The 21,387-nt window shown below is 52.8% G+C and overlaps 1 protein-coding gene across 1 annotated transcript in view; it reads left to right on the plus strand.

The window, feature by feature from the left end:
- COTL1 (coactosin like F-actin binding protein 1) overlaps positions 1 to 21,387 on the plus strand; it is a gene marked incomplete at both ends in the record, with an annotated part of 36,598 nt that overhangs the window by 14,592 nt on the left and 619 nt on the right. Inside the window, one exon of the mRNA XM_080703161.1 lies at positions 9,096 to 9,253. Coding sequence (XP_080559287.1) covers positions 9,096 to 9,253 — 158 coding nt within the window. The remainder of the gene's footprint in view (positions 1 to 9,095; positions 9,254 to 21,387) is intronic.

Below are 21,387 nucleotides of genomic sequence, written 5' to 3' on the forward strand. Positions count from 1 at the left end.
ACGGAGAGTCCCACAGAGACTCTGAACCGTCGCTGGGTGTGTGCGGTGTGCCTGGGTGCCCAGGAACAGGAGTCCCTCCCCGTAGGGATGACTTTGAGCTCTTCTTGTACACACGGTGGTGAGGAGCTAGCTTACCTGTGCTGCTGGCCTGTGGGAGCCAGAACTGGAGGGAGGGCGGGCAGGGAGCCTCCCGGTCTGCAGCCAGAGCCCAGGCTCTGCGCCCGGTTAGCAGCAAGGCCACCCTGATCACCTCTGCCAGGAGAGTCCCTCCCTCCCTCCCTTTTTTTCTCTTTCTTTCTCTCTCTCTCTCTCTCTCTCTCTCTGTTAGAGCATCAGCTGCAGGTCTCCAGCACTGGGTCTCTGCTCGCCCCACCACGCTGCATTTTCTAAAGGTCAGGATGGCGTCTTCAGCAGTCCCTGGGCCATAGCCTGTCAGCCAGCGTTTGCCAAATGACCAACAGACAGGAAAACTACAAAAAAGGAACACAAGAACGCAAAGCGGCGAGCCGGGTGCGGTGACGCACACTTGGAATCCCAGCATTCGGGAGACAGGAGGACCGCGGTTCGCGGCCAGCCTCAGCTACTTAGTGAGGCTCTTTGCAACTCAGTGAGACCCTGTTTCAAAATAAAGAATAAAGAATAGGACTAAGAGTATAGCTCGGAGGTAGAACACCCCTGGATTCCATCCCCAGACACACACACACACACACAGAACACAGAGCCGTGCACACGGGCCGTCAGTGCTCCTGCAGCCAGGCCCCAAGTCCTGTGGCTATGGAGTGGCGCGGGGGCCACCCAAGCTTCTGGGCTGTTCTCAGAGCCCCTGTTCTGAGTCAGAAGGCGGAGTCGTTAGCACACACTGGCTTCCCTATAAGGAAGTGAAGAAGGACACCTTTTTGAAGGCGCGGGTGCCTGGCCTCTGGTGAGGGAGCCTCGGGCCCCTTTAGAATTTGGGGATCCAGATCAGTGTATTCTCCCGGGCTCTCCCCAAGTAACACACTTCCTTTCCCTCTGGCTGTCTTTACTCCATTTTCTCGCCTTCTCAGTCGAACTTGGAAAGCTGGGTCACCGGCATTTAATGAGGACTCAATTAGTCAGGCAGGACGGGGAGGCCGCTGCTCCGGGGACAGACTCAACCTGCACACCTAAGGGACGGGGGACCCATGCGGGCACACACGCGTGCAGTGTAGACTGCAAGGGCCACGCAGCCTCCGTTCATCGGCTACAAATCAGATGTAAACAGCTGTTATATCTGGGACAATCTTTATTTGGGCTTTTTTTTTTTTCTTTTCTTTTGCAGTACTGGGCATGGAACCCAGGGGCATTCTACCTCCAAGCTACACCCCCAGCCCTATTTTTTATTCTTTATTTTGAAACAGGGTTTCACTGAGTTGTAAAGAGCCTCACCAAATAGCTGAGGCTATCCGTAAACCGTGATCCTCCAGTCTCAGCCTCCCAAATGCAGTGATTACAAGCATGTGCTATCATGCCCGGCTTCCTTTCCTTTATTATTATTATTATTATTATTATTATTATTATTATTATTATTTTTGGTGGTACTGGGGTTCCTGGAAGCCTTTCTACCTCCGGGCTACACTCCCAGACCTATTTTTACATTTTTATTTGGAAACAGGGTCTCCTAAGCCAGCGCGCGGCTGGCTTCGAACCTGCGCGATCCTCCTGTCTCTGCCTCCCAAGCGCGGGGATTACAAGCGTGCGCCACCATGCCCGGCCTTCCTTTATTATTTTTAAAAACTATTTTCTAAGATTCTCTAAGCCAGGCATGGTGGTGCATGCTTGAAATTCCAGTACTTGGGAGGCTGAGACAGGAGCATCCCAGGTTCAAGGGCAGCCTTAGCAATTTAGTGAAGCCCTCAGCTACCTAGTGAGACCCTGTTTCAAAATATAAAATATAAAAGGCTAGGGGTGTAGCTCAGAGGTAGAATGCCATGAGGCATAGTGGTGCACACCTGTATAAACCCAGTTCTTGGGAGGCCGAGACAGGAGCATCCCAGGTTCGAGGGCAGCCTCTATAAGTAGTGAGATTCTCCTCAATCTAGCAAGGTCCTGTTTCCAAGTAAGAAATAAAATTGGGCTGGGGTGTAACTCGGAGGTAGAATGCCCCTAAATTAAGTCTCCAGCATAAGAAAAAAAAGTTTCTCTCCAGGCGTGGTGGCGCACACTTGTAATCCCCGGGCTTGGGAGGCGGAGACAGGAGGATTGTGCAGGTTCGAAGCCAGCCTCAGCTGGTTTAAGAGACCCTGTTCCCAAATAAAATATAAAACAGGTCTGGGAGTGTAGCCCGGAGGTAGAAGGCCCCTGGGTTCCATTCCCAGTACCACCAAAAAAAAAAAAAAAAAAAAAAGAAAGAAAGAAAGAAAGAAAGAAAGAAAGAAAAAAAAGAAAAATAAAGATTCTCTAAGAATGTGGGTGCACAGGAGGGTGTGTTTTGTTCTACTGTGTGTTTGTTTCCCTCCATCAGGGAAGCTCTAAGTGGCGATGTGCGGCCTCTTAGTAATCAGAGCTCAGCCTCGGAACGCCCGCAGAGCCTGCTTCCCCTTCAGTGGACAGAGCCCCCTCTCCTCTGGGGAGGGCCGCGCCCCGCGCCAGCGCTGCCCCTGCTGCTGCAGGGACCACTGTCCAGCGCCACTCGGCCTGGGCTGCAGCAGTGGGAATGCATTCCTTTCCCTTCCTCCAGGGCGGAGCCGCCTCTAAGCCCGCAGCTCAGCTCTGGTGTGGGGGCTGTCTTCACCGGACAGCCTTGTTTGCAAAACTCTGAGGCCAGACGGTTGGGCGGCTTCAGAGCAACTAGGGTCTTGTCCACTTCCTCCTTCTGTCTTGCCCTGAAGTTTAGTGTTGGGTGGAAATGACAGAATCATCTCTCTTTCATTTGGCCTGAAATAAAGCACAGGGTGACGACTGTGTGCCTGCCGGGCTGAGGGAGACTGAGAACTGGACAGAGTCAAAGGCCAAACAGGCCGCAGCCTCTCAGTTTTGGCTTATTTGTAATTCTAATTATCCTGCATCTGGTATGTATTTTGTGTATGAGCAAACTTGTTAAAAGCATCTCCAAAAGTGTAAGAAAGTTAGCCGGGCGCATGCTTGTAATCCCTGTGCTTGGGAGGCTGAGACAGGAGGATCGCGCAGGTTCGAAGCCAGCCTCAGCTACTGAGTGAGGCTCTCAGCAACTTAGTGAGACCCTGTTTCCAAATAAAATATAAAATACGTCTGGGAGTATAGCCCAGAGGTAGAAAGTTCCTGGGTTCCACTCTCAGTACTATAAAATACAATAAAATGACTAAAAAATAAACAGGGCTGGGGGTATAGCTCAGAGGCACAATGCCCCTGGGTTCCATCTCCAGTACTGAAAAAAAAAAAAAAGAAAAGAAAGAAAAAAAGAAAAGACAGACCATAGAGAAATCCATGACCTGCTCACTTTCTCAAAATGAAAGGGGTGTGGGCGGCAGGAACGCGGCCTTCCTTCCGCCTCGTGCCCGGGAGCCCTGGTCCAAGGGAGCGTGTTCTCCACTCTGCCGGCCCCACTGTCCCTCCCTTCGCCCCTTGCTAAGGGGAGAGGTGTCTGACTCCTGTCACTGGGGACCGAGTGGCACAGCTGGGTGATAGGGTGATGGCCGGCCGGGTTCTAATCTCCTGGCCTTGTTATTGTGCGTGCGCGCACACACACACGCACAGACACACAGACACGCACACACACCCCTGTGTTTTTTCAGCTGGTGCACCCCATTTCCTGCCCAGCCTGGAGCCGGCAGGGGGCCGTGAGCATCTGTGAGCTCCCAGTCTGGTGTGGCTGCCTCTGTCTGCAGAGGAGGAAGAGGAGCAAGGGACGGAGGAGCTGGCTCTTCCTCGCACGCACGCGGCCCGGCGCGGGTCTGCAGGGGACGCCGCTGAGGCCAGTGGGCGTCCAGCTCGGCCTTCCTGACTTTCCCCTCCAGCCAAGCGCACACGGTCATGAGCACAGCGTGACTCTCTGGAAACGCAGCCGTCAGCAGTCCTGTTGACAAAGCGTGGTTGGAGAAGCACTGACTGTCACCCGGAAAACCCCAGCGTGAGGATGTCAGTGACATCAGCCCATGGTTCTGGAAGGTTCCAGTGCCCTTGGGGTGGGGCAGGGAGGGCTGTGGCTCACTTACGGGCATCCACCTCCTGCCAGGGCTGGCTGGTTCTTGGGACTCAGGGTTCACCTGGGTGACCGCTCTTCAGCAGGAATCAGGGTGACTCCAGGGGGAACGACCCTGCCCGGGGCAGACCAGGAGGAGCTGGCAGGGTTGGGTGGCAGCTGACCTTGGACAAACCTCTGTGTGGTGCACAGAAGCAGCCAGGGCCAGGGGAGGGGTGGCATCTGGAAGAGGGACAGACAGGGAGAGCCCACGGGACCAGAAGGCCTGCACTTGGCCGAGCAGAGGGTCAGGGTCTCCAAAAAGCAGCTCAGCCCACCGCGGCCCAGCACCGTGGCTCCGGGAGGCTTCACCGAGGGGCCTGGATCCAGGTACAGTCGCTGGGAGCTGAGGGTCCCGCGGGCCAGTGTGAAAACCAGGGAGTTGAGTGTGGTCACCATGGGAACCAGTTCCCAGGGTTCTCTAGCATGAGGGCCAGCACACAGGCATCTTGGCCCGCTGCCCCCTCAGGTCAAGCCTGCGACTTAATTAAATGCCTGGGTACTGACACCACTCAGAAGCAGTGCCATCGAGTGCTGGGAAATGAGCCAGCCGGAGCGCAGGGCCCCCCACTGCGCAGGGTCCCCCCACCACGGGCTTGCTGTGGCCTCAGGGCTGGGGACCTTCAACTCAAAGCTCAGGCCTGGCGGGCCGAGGCACAGGCCTGCCATCCCAGGATCTGGGAGCTGAGAAGGAGGATAACAGCTTTGAGGCCAGCACAGCTAAATTAGCAAGACTCTGTTTTCAAAATAAAACATAAAAAGGGCTGGGGGTATAGCTCAGAGATAGAATGCCTCTGGGCTCAATCCCCTGTACCACATACCACACACACACACACACACACACACACACACACACACACACACACACATTTTAAAATAAAAATGCACTAGACCCAGTGGCACATGCCTATAGTCCTAGCACCTGGAAGGAGAATGACATGTTCGAGGCTAGCTCTGGCAACTTAGCCTGTTTAAGAGCCGGGCGTGGTGGCGCAGGCTTGTAATCCTAGCATTCGGGAGGCTGAGACAGGAGGATCGTGGTTCACGGACAGTCTCAGCCACTTAGGCCCTCCACGACTTAGTGAGACCTTATTTTAAAATAAAGAATAACGCCGGGTGTGGTGGCGCACGCTTGTAATCCCCGCGCTTGGGAGGTGGAGACAGGAGGATCGCGCAGGTTCGAAGCCAGACGCGCGCTGGCTTAGGAGACCCTGTTTCCAAAATGAAAATGTAAAAATAGGTCTGGGAGTGTAGCCCCGAGGTAGAAGGGCTTCCAGGAACCCCAGTACCACCAAAAAAAAAAAAAAAAAAAAAAAAAAAGAATAAAAAATAGAGCTGGGAGTGTAGCTCGGAGGTAGAATGCCCCTGGGTTCCATCCCCAACACCAAAATAAAATAAAATAAAATAAAATAAAATAAAATAAAATAAAATAGGGTCAGGCATGGTGGCACATGCCTATAATCCCAGTTCTTGGGAGGCAGAGACAGGAGGATTATAGGTTGGATGTCGGCCTCAGCAATTTAGCAAGGCCTTGTTTCAAAATAAAAAATAAGCTGGGCATGGTGGCGCAGCTTATAATCCCTGCACTTGGGAGGTGGAGACAGGAGGATCGTGCAGGTTCGAAGCCAGCCGCGCTGGCGTAAGAGACCCTGTTTCAAAAATATAAAAAAAAATAGGTCTGGGAGTGTAGCCCGAAGGTAGAAGGGCTTCCAGGAACTCCAGTACCACCACCAAAAAAATAAATTAATTTAATTTAATTAAAAAATAAATAAAAAATAAAAAAGCTGGGGGTATAGCTCAGAGGTGGAATGCCCTTGGGTTTAATCCCTAGTACAGAAAAATAGGTGTGGGGCTATAGCTCAGAGGCTGAACTCCCTGGGTTTACTGTGGGAAGAACCCACCTGCAGCCCTGCCCCGTCCGGTAGCTCGGGTGGAAGGTTCTACGCTGCTGGGCGGCGGCTTCAGTTACTCTCACACTTAGCCTTCAGGGTCACAGAAGAGGGGAGTGTCCATCTTCCCCTGGGGATCGGGGGCATGGGCACACTGCAGCCCGCCGGTGCCCTGGAAAGTTATTTGGCCATGAGGAGGAATGACGCAGGTCTGCCGCACATCCCGCTGCGGGCAAGCCTGGCAAACGTGGCGGGACATGAGGGAACTCGGTCACAGAAGGCCGCTGCGGTGTGATGTCATTGACGAGCAATGTCTGAAGCAGGCAGATCTGCGGGACAGACGGCAGAGGCGTGGCTGCCAGGGGCTGGAGGGTGGCTGCGGGGGTCTGGGATTCTTTGGGGGATGATGATAATGTTCTGGAATCAGGCTGCGGCGATGGTTGCACAACCCAAAGCCACTGGATGGTGTTGTTTGTTAAAATGGTGAATTTTTGTGCGACTTATAGAAAAAAATGTGGGCAGGACCAAAAAAAAAAAAAAAAAAAAAAAGTCCAAAGCCCCCAAACTGATTTTGCAGGTGAGTCAGCCAGGCTCAGCTCTTGGGAGTTAGAGATGGAGCTGTCAGCCCTGTCTGAGCCCCCGCCACCTGCACTCCTCTGACCCTCGTGTCCACTTGGCCACCAAAGCTGTGTCTCTGGGACCGTGTCTGTGAGTTTCTTCCTCTGTCCCCACTGTTTTCTTCTTCTGATCCTCGCGTCCTGCAGGGTTGTCACTAGATGCCAGGCTGGTAGGGCACTTTCTGGGGGGGGGAGGACCTGGGATGTCCAGGCCCTGGGCTTCAGGCCCGGCGTGTTCCTGGGCCCCCCTCTCGTGACCCCTGCGCCCCCCGCCCGACCTGTCAGATGGTGATTGGGGTGTCAGGGAGCAAGGTGAGGGTGCCCTCCCCACCTGGCTTCCCCGCAGTGCGGTCACGAAGACCAAATAAGATACGGAAATACAGATGGGCTTTAAAACTGGTGTGTGCGGTGCCCATGATTGCATGGGGTCCCCAGGGTGGGGCTTACTGGGAACAGGGCTTCTCTACTCTCTCCTGGGACCGAGCAGTTTCCAACTAGACAGAGGAGCGGGCATCCGTGTGCGTGACAGCTCCTCACTGCTCTCCTGCGGGAGACGGGGAAGGGAGAGGGTCAGCTCAGGGTCTGTGCCTCCTCTGGAGAGGCGCGGGCCACTCGGTCTTGGCGGCACCTTATATAATTTGTGTGGAACACAGACGCTCTCTGGAGACTCCAGGAGGCTTGACGTCGTAAGTAAAAACTCAAACAGCACAAAAGCCCTGGAAGTGTGGTGCTCTGGCCAGCAGTCAGCTTCCTGGGCCGTCTCAGAAGCACGGACCCGGGGCCTGTCCCAGACCTGCCGAGCCAGTGTCCCTGCGAGAAGAATGTCCAGGGATTCAGTGCGCATGAGCTTGAGGAGCAAGCAGGTGGCCGGGCACCTGAGAAGCCCCAGAGCCACCGACTCGGAATCCTACGAGGTTGTTAAGAGTCTAGCAGAGTGGCTGAGAGATTATCTCCAAACTGGCGGACCAGCACCGACAGCTAGGGGTTGTAATGAGAGTTCACTGAGGGCGGCCCTTAAGCTAGGAAGGGCTTATGAAGGACGCCACAGGAAGCCGCGAGGTCCCAGGGAAAGAGCCAGGGTGGGGAACGCAGAAGGGGTCCTGATGAAATTACGTTCAGAGATATCCAGACTAGAAGTTCTCTACCATGGATCTGCCCTCCAGAAACATCTGGCCACGTTTGGGGACATGTTTGTTGGGATCTAATAGGTGGAGCCCCAGGGAAGCTGCAAAGCACACTTCAACACCCAGGATGGCCCCACCACAAAGCCTGACCCAGCCCCAAATCACACATACGCGCACACCCACAGCTCATTCAGAAGTTCAAGAATATTAAATAAGCTGGGCCTGGTGGTGCACACTTATAATCCTCGTACCTGAGAGGCTGAGACAGGAGGATCGCAGGTTCAAGATCAGCCTCAGCAATGTAGAAGACTCTCATCAGCTTAGTGAGACCCCGTTTCAAAAGCAAAAAACAGCCAGGCGTGGTGGCGCACGCTTGTCATCCCAGCATCTGGGAGGCTGAGACGGGAGGGTCCTGTCGCAGACAGCCTCAGCTATTTAGTGAGGCCCTTTGCAACTCAGTGGGACCTTGTTTCAAACTAAAGAATAAGAAATAGGGCGAGGGGTGTAGCTCGGAGGTAGAATGCCCCTGGGTTCCATCCCCAGTACTGCAAAAATAAATAAATGCATAAAAAAGAATAAAAATAAAAAGGGCAAGGTGTGTAGCTCAGAGGTAGAATGCCCCTGATCTCAATCCCTAGTATGCCCTTACCCACACACAAGGAATATTAAATAGTATTTTAGCGGAGGGTGGAGAGTTGGCATAGTGGATTGTGGACGAGATTCTAAAGTGGCCATCATGAAAACGCTGTGGCCTTGGAGCATGACTGAAACGTAGACCTTAGGGCCAGAAAAGTCATTTCAATGAAAGAGAGTACATACAAACGGTGGGGAGCCTACAGAGCCTGCCGGCCTCGTGGTCTAGCCCCGAGCCACCCTGGAGGACCTCCAGCCGGGCCACAGTCAGGGCTTCCTGTCTCTGCAGCGTGGCCCTCCCATCCCCACTGGGGCCTTGATGATGGAGAGAAGAGGGGACAGATTTTGTTCCCTAAGTGAGATCCGTAATTTGGGCCGTGACCATAGGAAGGTGGTAGAAATTGCAGCCAGAGGGGCCTGGTTTCAAGTCCCAGCAGGACCGTGAACTGCCCTCGGGACGGCAGGCGTCAGGGGACCCTGGGTACCTCGTGTCCTCCCTGTGCCGCGGGCCTCGGTGCCGGACTTGGTCGGAGCCTGGAGGACTCTCCCGGGGACCTGCCGTCCGGGCACGCTGGCGGCTCTCCGGGCCGCCCCTCCCCGCGGCGCGGTTTTGGGGCGTCTGGCTGAACGCCGCCCTCTCTTTGCTTTGGCACAGATGACGTCCGGTTGTACGCCTTCGTGCGCTTCACCACGGGGGACACCATGAGCAAGCGTTCCAAGTTCGCCCTCATCACGTGGATCGGCGAGAACGTCATCGGGCTGCAGCGCGCCAAGACGGGGACCGACAAGACGCTGGTGAAGGAGGTGGTGCAGGTAACGGGCTCCCCCTCTGCCCAGGGCCACTCGCGGGCACACAGCGGGCGGGGGCGCTCTCCGTCCAGCCCTGTCTCTGGCCCAGCAGAGCCGTCGGTGAGGTGTTACCAAAACGATTTTCAGAACCGGCAGGACCGGTGGCTGCGTTGGCCTTTCTGGCCATCACATGGTTGACTCCTGGCGGCTGGGCCATCACCTCTGGGGGCGGGAATAATAAGCTCCTGGGTCCTTGGCACCGCAGGAATTTTTCTGTCCCTCCATCTCCCTGGCTCTGAGCACCTGCTACCTTCCTGCACTGCCGTACTCTCAGCCCCCAGGTTTCTCTCTAGTCGGCAGTTTCTTTTTTTTAATTTATTTACGTGGTACTGGGGATTGAACCCAGGGGTATTCTACCTCCAAGCTACACCTCCAGCCCTGTCTGTCTGTCTATCTATCTATCTATCTACCTATCTATTGCGGTACTAGGGATGGAACCCAGGGGCATCCTACCTTCGAGCTCCACCCCCAGCCCTATTTTTTATTCTTTATTTTGAAACAGGGTCTCACTGAGTTGCAGAGGGCCTCACTAAGTAGCTGAGGCTGTCTGCGAACCTGTCTCAGCCCCCCCAATGCTGGGATTACAAGCGTGCGTGCACCATGCCCGGCTCCTATTTTTTTTTTTTTTTTTTTAATTTTGAAACAGGGTCTCTCTAGGTTGATGAGAGTCTCACTACTTGCTGAGGCCTTGATCCTCCTGTCTCAGCCTCCCAAGTACTGGGATTATAGGCGTGCGCCACCAGGCCCCGGGATTTATTTTTAAGGTTAATGTAGTTCCATCAGCCACGTGTCTGCAGAGTGTTGATACTGAGCGTTTCGCGGTCGCAGAGCGCCTCATTTTGCAAGTGTACTAAATGTTCTCCTGGTCTTGGCCTCCTGAGTTGCTTCTGATTTTTATTTTTATAAATAATGTTCTAAGCACCGTTTTAAGACACACAGTGCCTTTCTCTCTTCTGTCGAATGACTCCTTTGGTGTACACTGTCAGGCGCGGGTGCTGGGCTCTTAGAAGGTCCGAGCTGTCAGGCTGTCTTTGAGAAGGCCGCTGCTCTGCCTGCGCCAGGGCAGGTGCTCAGGAAACGTTGCTGATTTCACATCCTCAGGAGCGTTATGGGTTAACGCTGAGTCCTGCACCCTGCGGGATGGGGCCGCTTCTCACTCACACCTACAATCGATTTTTCTCCAGGCCAGTTGGGTTTTATTTTATTTTATTTACGCATCTTTATTTAATTAATTAATTTATTTATTTATTTATCTACTTCCAAGCTACACCCCAGCCTTATTTTTTATTCTTTATTTTGAAACAGGGTCTTACCAAGTTGCGGAGGGCCTCACTAAGTAGCTGAGGCTGCAAACCTGTGACCCTTCTGTCTCAGCCTCCCAAATACTGGGATCATAAGTGTGCGCTACCACGCCTGGCTGGTTATTTACTTATTTGTTTGTTTGTTTGTTTGTTCATTGTGGTGCTCAGAATTGAACTCAGGGGCATTGTACCTCCAAGCTACACTCCCCAGCCCTATTTTTTTTTTAGTTTTACTTTGAAATAGGGTCTGGTTAGGTTGATAAGAATCTCACTACTTGCTGAGGTTGTCCTCAAACCTGTGATCCTTCTATCTCAGCCTCCTAAGAACTGGGATTCCAGATGTGTGCCACCACGCCCAGCTTGGCCAGTTGGGTTTTATTGGTCAGCCTGCTTCAGAGGTCTCGTGGGTGGCCACAGGTCCCCTGCCGAAGGTCTCCTGATGAAGTCCTTCTCTCTGGGCTCGGCCGTCTGCCGGGCAGGGGAGTGGGAGTGGCAGAGAGAGAAGCTCGCCAGGGTGTGTCCACGGGCAGTCTTCCCAGGCTTGTACGTTCTCTTTTCTTCCCCTTTCAAACATTGAGAACTGGGCATGGTGGCGCATACTTGTAATCCCCGTGCTTGGGAGGCTGAGACGGGAAGATCGCAGGCTTGTGGCCAGTCTCAGAAACTTAGTGAGGCCCTCAGCAACTTAGCAAGACCCTATTTCAAAATAAGAAATAAATGTAGGCCTGAAGGCCAGGCATAGTGGTGCTTGTAATCCCAGCATTTGGGAAGCTGAGACAGGAGGATCATGGTTTGCCAACAGCCTCAGCTACTTAGTGAGGCCCTTTGCAACTGAGTGAGACAGTTTCAAAATAAAGAATAAAGCTGGGCATGGTGGCACATGCTTGTAATCCCTACACTTGGGAGGCTGAGACAGGAGGATCGCACAGGTTTGAAGCCAGCCTCAGCTACTTAGTGAGGCTCTCAGCAACTTAGTGAGACCCTGTTTCCAAATAAAGTATAAAATACGTCTGGGAATATAGCCCAGAGGTAGAAAAGCCCCTGGGTTCCACCACCAGTACCACCAAAAAAATAAAAATAAAAAATAAATAAAAAAATAGGGCTAGGGGTATAGCTCGGAGGTAGAATGCCCCTTGGGTTCTATCCCCAGTACCACCAAAACAATAAAATAAAATAATAAAATAAATAGGAATGGAGGTAGAGCTTGGAGGTAGAATGCCTCTGGGTTCAATTTCCAGTAACAACAACAACAACAACAACAACAACAACAACAACAACAACAACAATTCTAGCCATGTGTAGTGGCACATGCTTCTAATCTCAGTACTTGGGAGGCTGAAATGGGAGGATCACAGGTTCAGGGCCAGCCCTAGCAACTTGTTAAGGCCCTCAGCAACTTAGCAAGACCCTATTTCAAAACAAAACATAAAAAGGATTAGGGGTGTAGCTCGGAGGTAGACTGTCCCAGGGTTCAGTCCCTAATGCCATATACACACATATGCACACGCACACACAGGTGCACACACCCACACACGAGGACCCTAACTGCTCCAGCTGGGGTCACGCGCACACCGGAGGCATGGGGAGGCGGGGCTTCATGATTGGAGGCGGGGCTTCATGATTGGCAGCTCCAGCGTGTTCCCAGTTTTCAAAGGGATGCGGCAGGGCCTGGTGGTGCACACCTGTGATCCCAGTACTTGGGAAGCTGAGACAGGAGGGTCTCAAGTTCCAGGTAGTTTAAAAGTATGCAGGCTTGGTGGTGGCACATGCCTAGAATTCCCATATTTGGGAGGCTGAGACAGTGAGACAGGAGGATTGCAAGTTCAAGGTCAGCCTCAACAACTTATTGAGATTCTCAGCCACCTAGCAAGACCCTGTTTCCAAATAAAGAATAAAAAATAGGGTTGGGAGTGTAGCTCGGAAGGGCCTGGCTTCTCCCAGCTGCTGTGCTGGCTCCAGGCAGTTCCTCCCCCATCTGAGGCCTGCTACCCAAGTGCACTGGCATTCTGGGAAACTGAGCCCGGGAACTATGCCCCAAGCCCTCAGCCGACAAACAGCAGAGCTGGGGCGTTGGATGGAGGAGCGCAGAGTCGGAGGCTCCTCTCTCTAGTCTGCATTCAGAGCCTGGCCGAGGAGCTGCTCACACACAGGCCTGGGCAGAAGAAGGCAAAACCCAGACCAACTCCCCCAAGGCCCCGGGCAGCCGGGCCGCGGCGGCACCGGCCCGAGTCCAGGGAATGTGCTGAGCCGACAGCGCAGCGGCCGTCTGCTGCTCAGCGGTGCCCGGCCGGCGCCCAGGGTGAAGCCCGGCCCGCTGCGCCGGCGCCTCTGCAGGACCATGCGGTGGCCACTGGTGGAGACGTGCCCAGTGCCACCGGCCACCTGTCACGGAGCCAGCCTCAGCCGGCGATAAGTGCGCCTGTCTCTGATGCACGGGCAATTTTGTTTATCTTTTGGGGACTGGGGATTGAACCCAGGAATGTTGTACCTTCGAGATACAACCTCAGCCCCCCCCCCCCCTTTTTTGCAGTACCGGGGAGGGGACCCAGGGGCATTCTGCCTCTGAGCAACAATCTCAGCCCTATTTTTTTTTTTTTTTTTTTTATCTTGAAACAGGGTCTCACTAAGTTGCAAAGGGCCTCACTAAGTAGCTGAGGCTGTCGGCAAACCCAGATCCTCCTGTCTCAGCCTCCTGAATGCCGGGATTACAAGCATGCATCACCATGCCCAGAAACCCCTGCCCTTTTTGTTTTAAAATAGGGTCTCGCTCAGTTGCAGAAGCTGGCCTCAAAACTGCAATCCTCATGTCTCAGCCTCCCAAATCCTGGAATTCCAGGCGTGGGCTACCATGCCTGGTAGGGACTCTGGGTTTTAAAGAGTGTTTAGACACATGCAGACCCTAAGTGGTGGTCAGCATCCCCTATTGGCAATTTCCGCCCATTGGCGATCTTTAGCCTTGGTCTAATGAACAAGTGGCTGCACCCCTCATCTGGCCCCTGTCACCAATAACGTTGAGACTGATGCTAACGGCCTGGTGCTGTACTGTGAGTGCACGCGGTGCCGCAGATATAACTCCGCCACACTCGGGCATGTGTGTGCATGAGTGTGCGTGTGCTTACGGCTCCCTCTCCTGATAAAGACCTGGGTGTGGAGGGAACCACATGACCTGGCACCTCTCTGTCTCTCTGTCTGTCTCTCTCTGTTGTACTGAGGATGGAACCCAGCGTCATTCCACCTCCAAGCTGATTTTATTTATTATTTCAAAAAGGGTCTTGCAGGTTCATGAAGATCTCACTACTTGCCCCAAACCTGGGGTCCTCCTGTCTCAGCCTCCCCAATACTGGGATTCCGGGCGCCCAGCACCCCTCTGGGCTCCCTTTCCTCTTCTGAATGATGGATCCTCGCCTGCCCCATGCACTTGTGAGAGTTAAAGGAAGCCCTGTTAGGGTTAGTGCCTGCCGTTTACGAAGGTTCTGTTTACTTCTGCTGAAAGATGAAAACAGTCTGCTGTTTCTCGACAATGAGCATCTTTGAGGATGTGTGTTGTCATTTGTTAAAAAAATTCTGTTCAATTATTTGGGAAAAATTCCCCAAGTAAGGATGTGGCTGAGGAATAAGAGATGCTGGGCAGTTTTTTTTTTATTTAATTTTTTATGTATTACTGGGTATAAAACCCAAGCAGCAATCTATCTCTGAGCTATCCCCCTAGCCCTTGTATATTTACTTATTTATTTATTTACTGATTTATTTATTATGTTTAAATGGTGTCTCACTGGGTTCTGAAAGTCTCACTCAATTGCCAAGGCTGGTCTCAAACCTGTGATCCTCTTGTCTCCGCCTCCCAAGTCCTGGGGTTGCAGGTCCGCGCCGCCACGCCTGGCTCTGGCTGGGCACGGCGTTGACTGGCCAGAAGCTGAAGGCGGAGCTCGGACTTCACCTCTACTTGTCGGCTAGTGGAGAGGCAGGAGCTACTTGGAGCTCTGGGTTAAGAAGGATTCTGAGGCCATGTCTGGACTCAGTGGGGAAGGTGCCAGGATGGATTTGTCTTGTCTTCTGTGGGTACAGGAAGAGAGGAGCCCGTGCCCCCAATTTTTGCCCTCCCTGTACTAGGTGAAGGAGTAGACAGAGGACAGGAAAAGTGGACTTGGGGTCTCGTTAACTGCCTGTCAGGAAGGCAGAGTCAGGATCCAGGCGTGTGGCCGTGCCCCTTGGTTCGCGTGCACGTGTGCACCGTGCCTCCCGCCGGCCGTGGCTGGATGAGCCTGTGTACACGCGGTGCGCGTGTCCCCGCATCTGTGTTCCGCCCCCTCCCTGGCGGGGCAGGGGCGCTGTCTCCTGAGCCCAGGGCGCCGCAGGCCTTTGTCCCGGGCCCTGTCGGGGTTGGCCATTGTTCTGATCTTTTTCTGTCCCTTCTGAGAACACCCTCTCTGGGTGTAAATTATATCTTGCTGCACTTAGGCCAGCTGCGTCCTGGGCGCTCTGGCGGGTGAGCGGAGGAGGTGGCGGGGAGGGCTGTGCCACCCTCGGCTCCGGCAGGACGCAGGGCCTGGCCGGCTGCTTTCCTTCGCGCTCCAGGCTCCTGGGCGGAGAGCCGTGGGAGGAAGGCCCGCTCCGTGGCAGCGAGCGCCCCGTGCTCCCCTCCGCTCGGGCAGGTCCCGTGCCCACGCGTCCTCTCGAAGCTCTGGGCGGCCCTGAGCTGGCTCCGGCTTCACTGCAAGCCGCTGGGTCCCAAGCTGGCTGCTGTTTCCGCTGCCCCGCGGGCTCAGGGTGGGGGTTCGCTGTGTGCTCTTGTTGGAGGTCCCAGGGTGGCTGAGGCGAAGGTCTGGGAGACCTGCTTGTCCAACTAATTTTTTTTTTTTTTTTTTTTTTTTTTTTTGGTACTGGGGGTGGAATCCAGGGGCCTTCTACCTCCGGGCTATACTCTCAGACCTATTTTAGATTTTATTTGGAAACAGGGTCTCACTAGGTTGCAGAGGGCCTCACTAAGCTGAGGCTGGCTTTGAACCTGTACAGTCCATTCCAAGGGCGGGGATTACAAACATGCGCCCGGCAAACTCTTTTTTTTTTTTTTTTTTTTTTTACAGAGACAGAAAGCAGGGCTTAGATCCACTAAATATTTTCTTTAGTTGTACTAAAGAAATAGTAATACTTTTAGGAATTGAACCCAAGAACATTCTACCTCTGAGTTGTACCCCAGCTCTCTTTTATTGTTTACTTTTGGCAGTGCAGGGGATGGAACCCAGGGGCATCCTACCTCAGGGCTATACCCCCAGCCCGATTTTTTATTCTTTATTTTGAAACCGGGTCTCACTAAGTTGCAGAGGGACTCACTAAGTAGCCACGAACCGAGATCCTCCTGTCTCAGGCTCTAGAATGCTGGGATGACAGGCGTGCACCACCACGCCCAACCCTACTTAATCTTTTAATTTAAAACAGGCTTGCTCAGTTGCTGAGAGCCTCACTAAGGTGCTGAGGCTGATCTTGAACCTGCAATCCTCCCATCTCGGCCTCTCAAGTGCTGGGATCATGGCTGTGGCCACCATGCCTGGCATTTATGCACTATTTTTTGTGTGGTACTGGGGTTCCTGGAAGCCCTTCTACCTCCGGGCTACACTCCCAGACCTATTTTTTTTTTTTTTTTTTTGGAAACAGGGTCTCTTAAGCCAGAGAGGTTGGCTCCGAACCAGCGCGATCCTCCTGTCTCAGCCTCCCAAGCTCTGGGATTACAAGCGTGCCCACCACGCCCAGCCATTTCGTACTTTTTTGCAGATTGAGGCTGGACCCTGGAGCCCTGCTCTCCTAACCCCGGCCTCTGCCGGAATCGCCTTCCTCGGGAAAGCTGACTGTTTTGCATCTTTGAGGCATGAACATACAGACCCTGAGAAGAGCCAGGTTCACAGCTCGTCCTCTCCTTGGTAGCTGTGGGTTTGTAAACCATTCTCATGGCCGTCTAAGCCGCTTAGAGTCAGATTTAGCTGGGGCAGCATCTTCTCTGAACAGTCTGCTGCGGCAGGAGGGAAAGTGCCCTGCCTGGACGCGGGGAGAGGGGCACCCTTTGCCTCTGCTCCCGTGCAAAGCAAGAGGGCCTTCCCATGTCCTCAGGCATATGACTGCTGAGCACATGGGGTCTGAACTCCTCAGGCCCCGGTGTGGGGTGGGGAGGGTGGGCGCCGGCAGTCCAGAGCGGTCCCCACGGTGAGATGCAGAGGGGAGAGGACAGGCTGGGCCCCGGGGAGTTGCCCCCAAGGCCCCAACTTGCCCTTGCTGTGTGCTCTGGGGTGAGTTACTTTCTCTCTCTGGGCCTCTTTCTGGTCTTGTATCAGGCAAGGAGGGAAATGGCGGGGTTTTGTGGGTTCAGTTCTTCCTGCTCCACACCCTCTATTTTTTTGATTTCTTGTTAATTTATACTTTACCTAGAGGAAAATGCACACCTACCTCTGAGGTGTCCAGCTGGAAATAAATCTGTGCATTTCTACTTTCTCTTGGGAACCCCCTGAAGCCACCACGCAGAGGAAGATCCGAGAGGTCCCCAGCCCTGGGCTCCCTGGGCCCCGCCTGCTCCTCCCGGACGCTGCTTCCAGACCCGGCTGTCCCGCCTGGGCCTGCCAAGCCCTACTCCGCACTGCTGAGGGCTGGGCCTGCGTGAAACACCGATCCCTGACACCAAGAGGCAAGAAGTAAATGTGCAAGAGAGTCTTGATTTTTCTGTATTGGTTAGGGTCGAAATGACAGTATGTAGCCATGTTCCGCTGCACATAATGCCTTTCATCAAATTCAATGCTGCATGTTTGTTTTTCTTTCACGGTTTTTAAAATTTTATTTTATCCAGTACTGCGGACGGAACCCAGGAGCACTTGACCTCTGAGCTACACCCCTACACCCCCAGCCCTATTTTTTAATTCTTTATTTTGCAACAGGGGCTCACTAAGTTGCAGAGGGCCTCACTAAGTAGCTGAGGCTGGCCACGAACCTGCGATCCTCCTGTCTCAGCCTCCCAAATGCTGGGATTACAAGGGCGCGCCACCCACCACGCCTGGCTTTTTTTTCCTGCTTTCAGTGTGGCCACAGAGATATTTAAAATTCCATTTGTGAACCAGGTGCGGTGGCATGCACGCTTGCAATCCCAGTACTTGGGAGGCTGAGACAGCAGGATTGCAGTTTCCCAGCCAGATTCAGCAATGTAGTGAGACCCTGTCTCAAAATAAAAAATAAATAAAAAATAGGGATGGGGGTATGGCTAAGAGGTAGAATACCCCTGAGGTCAACCCCCAGTACCATAAAAAAATAAATAAATTTAGTATGTGCCATCAGTGAACTAGACCCTAAAGACCCTTCTGCATAAGGGCCTACCCCTGAGTTTAGCCACCTGGCCTGTGGAGGGCTGAGTTCAGCGCTGTGTGTGAGGCCAGAATGAACGGCCGGCCGCGGCCCAGGCCGCACAGAGACGTTCTTTGTGGTTTTCGGCCAGGACGCAGGTCTAGGCCTAGAGCTCAGGACTGTTGCTTTTGTTTTATAGTTTGAGAAGTTTGTTTTTTTTTTAAAGGTAACTTGGTTCACTAACATTTATTGCTATGTTGTGTTTTACCAGATTTGGGCATCTTACTTTGGTTATGATTGTGTGTGTGTGTGTGTGTGTGTGTGTGTGTGTGTGTGTGTTACTGGAGATTGAACCCAGGTATGTTCTACCTCTGAGTTACGCCCCCAGCCCTATTTTTAATTTTGTTATTTGCAAATAGGGTGTCACTAAGTTGCTGCTGAGCCTGGCCTCAAACCTGCCATGCTCCTGTCTCAGCCTCCCAAGTACTGCGGTTACAGGCGTGGGCCACCTCGCCGGGCGCGGCTACTTGGGTTATCATTTGATTTCCCACCTACTGCGGTGCTATGCCCATTTTACCTTGGATTTCTTAGACCTTATTAAACTTCTATCTCCGCAATCTAAATCTCCTAATAGCTAACCGACACACAAAAACAGTTTTCTTCTTTCTTCACATATAGCTACGGGCAGGGGAACTTTGGACTTCCTCCCGCAGGGCCCAGGGCTTGGCTTCCTCCTGCAGGGCTCCGCCCTCCCCTGTGCTCAGAGTTGAGAAACAGGTCGCTTCTCAGTTCTCCTTTCTGGTCCTTAGACCAGTTTGGGTTTCTCCTTGTACCACCCCACACACTCACACGTGGCAGCGCAGTGAAGCCGGGCAGCAATAGAGTCTAAGGATATTTTATGGGTCTGGGCTCAGCCCGTGAGTCTTATCTCAAACGGTTAAAAAGCTAATATGCTGAGGGAGGATTCAGGGAGAAGTGCGTGAGGTTGTACCCGGCACGGGTCGGCTGCTGCATAAATATTAACCTCCCCCTCCCCCTGTCAATGTGCCCAGTGGCTTTGCTCAAAGATTGGTCTTAGCCGGGCGTGGTGGGCACGCTCGTCATCCCCGCGCTTGGGAGGCGGAGACAGGAGGATCGCGCAGGTTCGAAGTCAGCAGCGCTGGCTTAAGAGACCCTGTTTCCAAATAAAAATATAAAAATAGGTCTGGGAGTGTAGCCCGGAGGTAGAAGGGTTTCCAGGAACCCCAGTACTACAAAAAAAAAAAAAATAATAATAATAAAAAATTGGTCGTTGCGCTGCAGGACTTGACCTTGTGGGTTCTCTTAGGTTAGTCTTTCTTGGAGGGATGGTGACTTTTTTGTTTTTAAATTGAGGCAAAACTCACTTAATACAATATTAACCATTTTATTTATTGACTTATTATTTATTTATTTTTGGGGTACCGGGGATGGAACCCAGGGGTATTCTACCTCCGAACTGTGTCCCCAGCCCTATTTTTTTATTCTTTGTTTTGAAACGGGGTCTCACTGAGTTGCAGAGGGCCTCACTAAGTAGCTGAGGCTGTCCGCGAACCGCGATCCTCCTGTCTCAGCCTCCCGAATGCTGGGATTACATGCACACACCACCACATCTGGCCATTTTTTTTTTTTTAAGTTTTATGGTACTGGGAATTAGACCCAGGGGCATTCTACTCCCAAGCTATAACCCTAGCCCTATTTTTAATTCTTTATTTTGAAACAGGGCCTCATTAAGTAGCCAAGTCTGTCCTCGAACCTGCAATCCTCTTGTCTCAGCCTCCCAAACACTGGGATTACAAGCAGGTGTCACCACACCCAGCTCAGTACCACACAAAAAAAGAACAAAATAAAAAAAAAAAAAACCGGGTTGGGGGTATAGCTTGGAGGTATAATTCCTTGGATTTAATCCCCAGCAACATACACACATACAAAAACTAATAATACAAACAATGTTGATACTACTGATCACCTTGTGGGATATATTTTATTTTCAAGGAGCTGTGATATACATTCTACAAAATCAACTTGTCCTTTTGTACAACTCAGTGATTTTTTTTAGTAAATTGGCAGAGTTGTGCAACTTCCACCACAGTTCAGTTTTAGAACATTTTCTTTCATTTCCGGTTCCACGTCCAGCCTCTGCTAACCGCTGATCTGCCTGCTCTCTCTAGAGCTTTGCCTTTTTGGGGCATTTCACAAACATGGGGCCAGACAGTAGGTGGCTGGCCTCAGCATCACGCTCTTTAGCCCCCCCCTACCCCCAAGCTGCAGCGTGTGCCGGGTCTTCGTTCCTTTTCATGGCTGAGTACTACTCCACTGTCTGGCTAGCCCTTGTCTTGTTTACCACTCCTCCGCTGGTGGACAGTTAGGTTGTTCCCACTCTTTGACTGTTATGAATCACACTGTTAGGAATATTTGCATGTGCGTCGGCTTTCATTTCTCTTGGGTAGAACTCTAGGGGTACAATCGCTGGGTCATGGTAATGGCTTTCGAGGATTGCATTAGGTACTGAGCACCACAGCATGGTACTTGGTATACAGAAGTGCTTAATAATGTGCCTGTTGTTTGCATTCCTTCTTTTTGAGACAGTCTTGCTAAGTTTCCCGGGCTGGCCCCTAATCTGTGATCCTCCTGCCTCAGCCTCCCAAGGCTTTGGAATTGTAGGTGTGGGCCACAATGCCCGGCTCCATTTTTTTATTTCTTTGTGGACTTCTTCACTGGGTGGTTTTCTGGCCTTTGGACTTGTTTGTATTCCGGGTGGCTTACCCTGGATCCCTCCGTCATCCTGAAATTCCCTTCCTGTATCAAAGTCTTATGACCCACATAGAAGATTAGCGTTTCCCCTCATGGCTTGGGGTTATCTGCTAAGACGGGCCCTGCTTCACCTTTTGCATCAGGACTATTTGCTGGGTGCTGTGTGCGCGCCAGGCCGCGGGCAGCGGGAGGCAAGCCCGGCGCCCCAGAGGCGAGGGCGACTTCCCCTCGTCCCTCGTCCGGCAGCGCCGTGAGCTGCTGTTCTGTTTGTGGCGTGGCGCAGACAGGCCCTGCCCTCGAGGAGCTGATCCAGCTGGGAAGCCTGGACACTCCAGGCTGGGCATTCAGACCCAGGACCAGGAGCCCCCGCACCACCATGACTGGTGGTGGCCAAAGCCAGCTCGGGAGAGCCGGCCAGGCCTGTCTCGTCCCAGCCCCAGCCCCGTGTCCACCTACAGTGAGCCCCTGCTGGGGCCTGAGCCAGCGAGCTGCGGACTGTTGACACCAGGGAAATGGGCAGGAGCTACAGACCACAGCTTCCTTTTTTTTTTTTTTTTGGTGGGTCTCTGGGGGGATGGAACCCAGGGGCATTCGACATCCGAGTTACACCCCCTGCCCTATTTTTTATTCTTTATTTTGAAACAGGGTCTCACTAAGTTGCGGAGGCCCCAAGTGTTTGGGACTGATCTCAAACCTGGGATCCTCTTG

Source organism: Muscardinus avellanarius (assembly GCF_963383645.1).
Source record: "Muscardinus avellanarius genome assembly, chromosome: 10".
NCBI lineage: Eukaryota > Metazoa > Chordata > Mammalia > Rodentia > Gliridae > Muscardinus > Muscardinus avellanarius.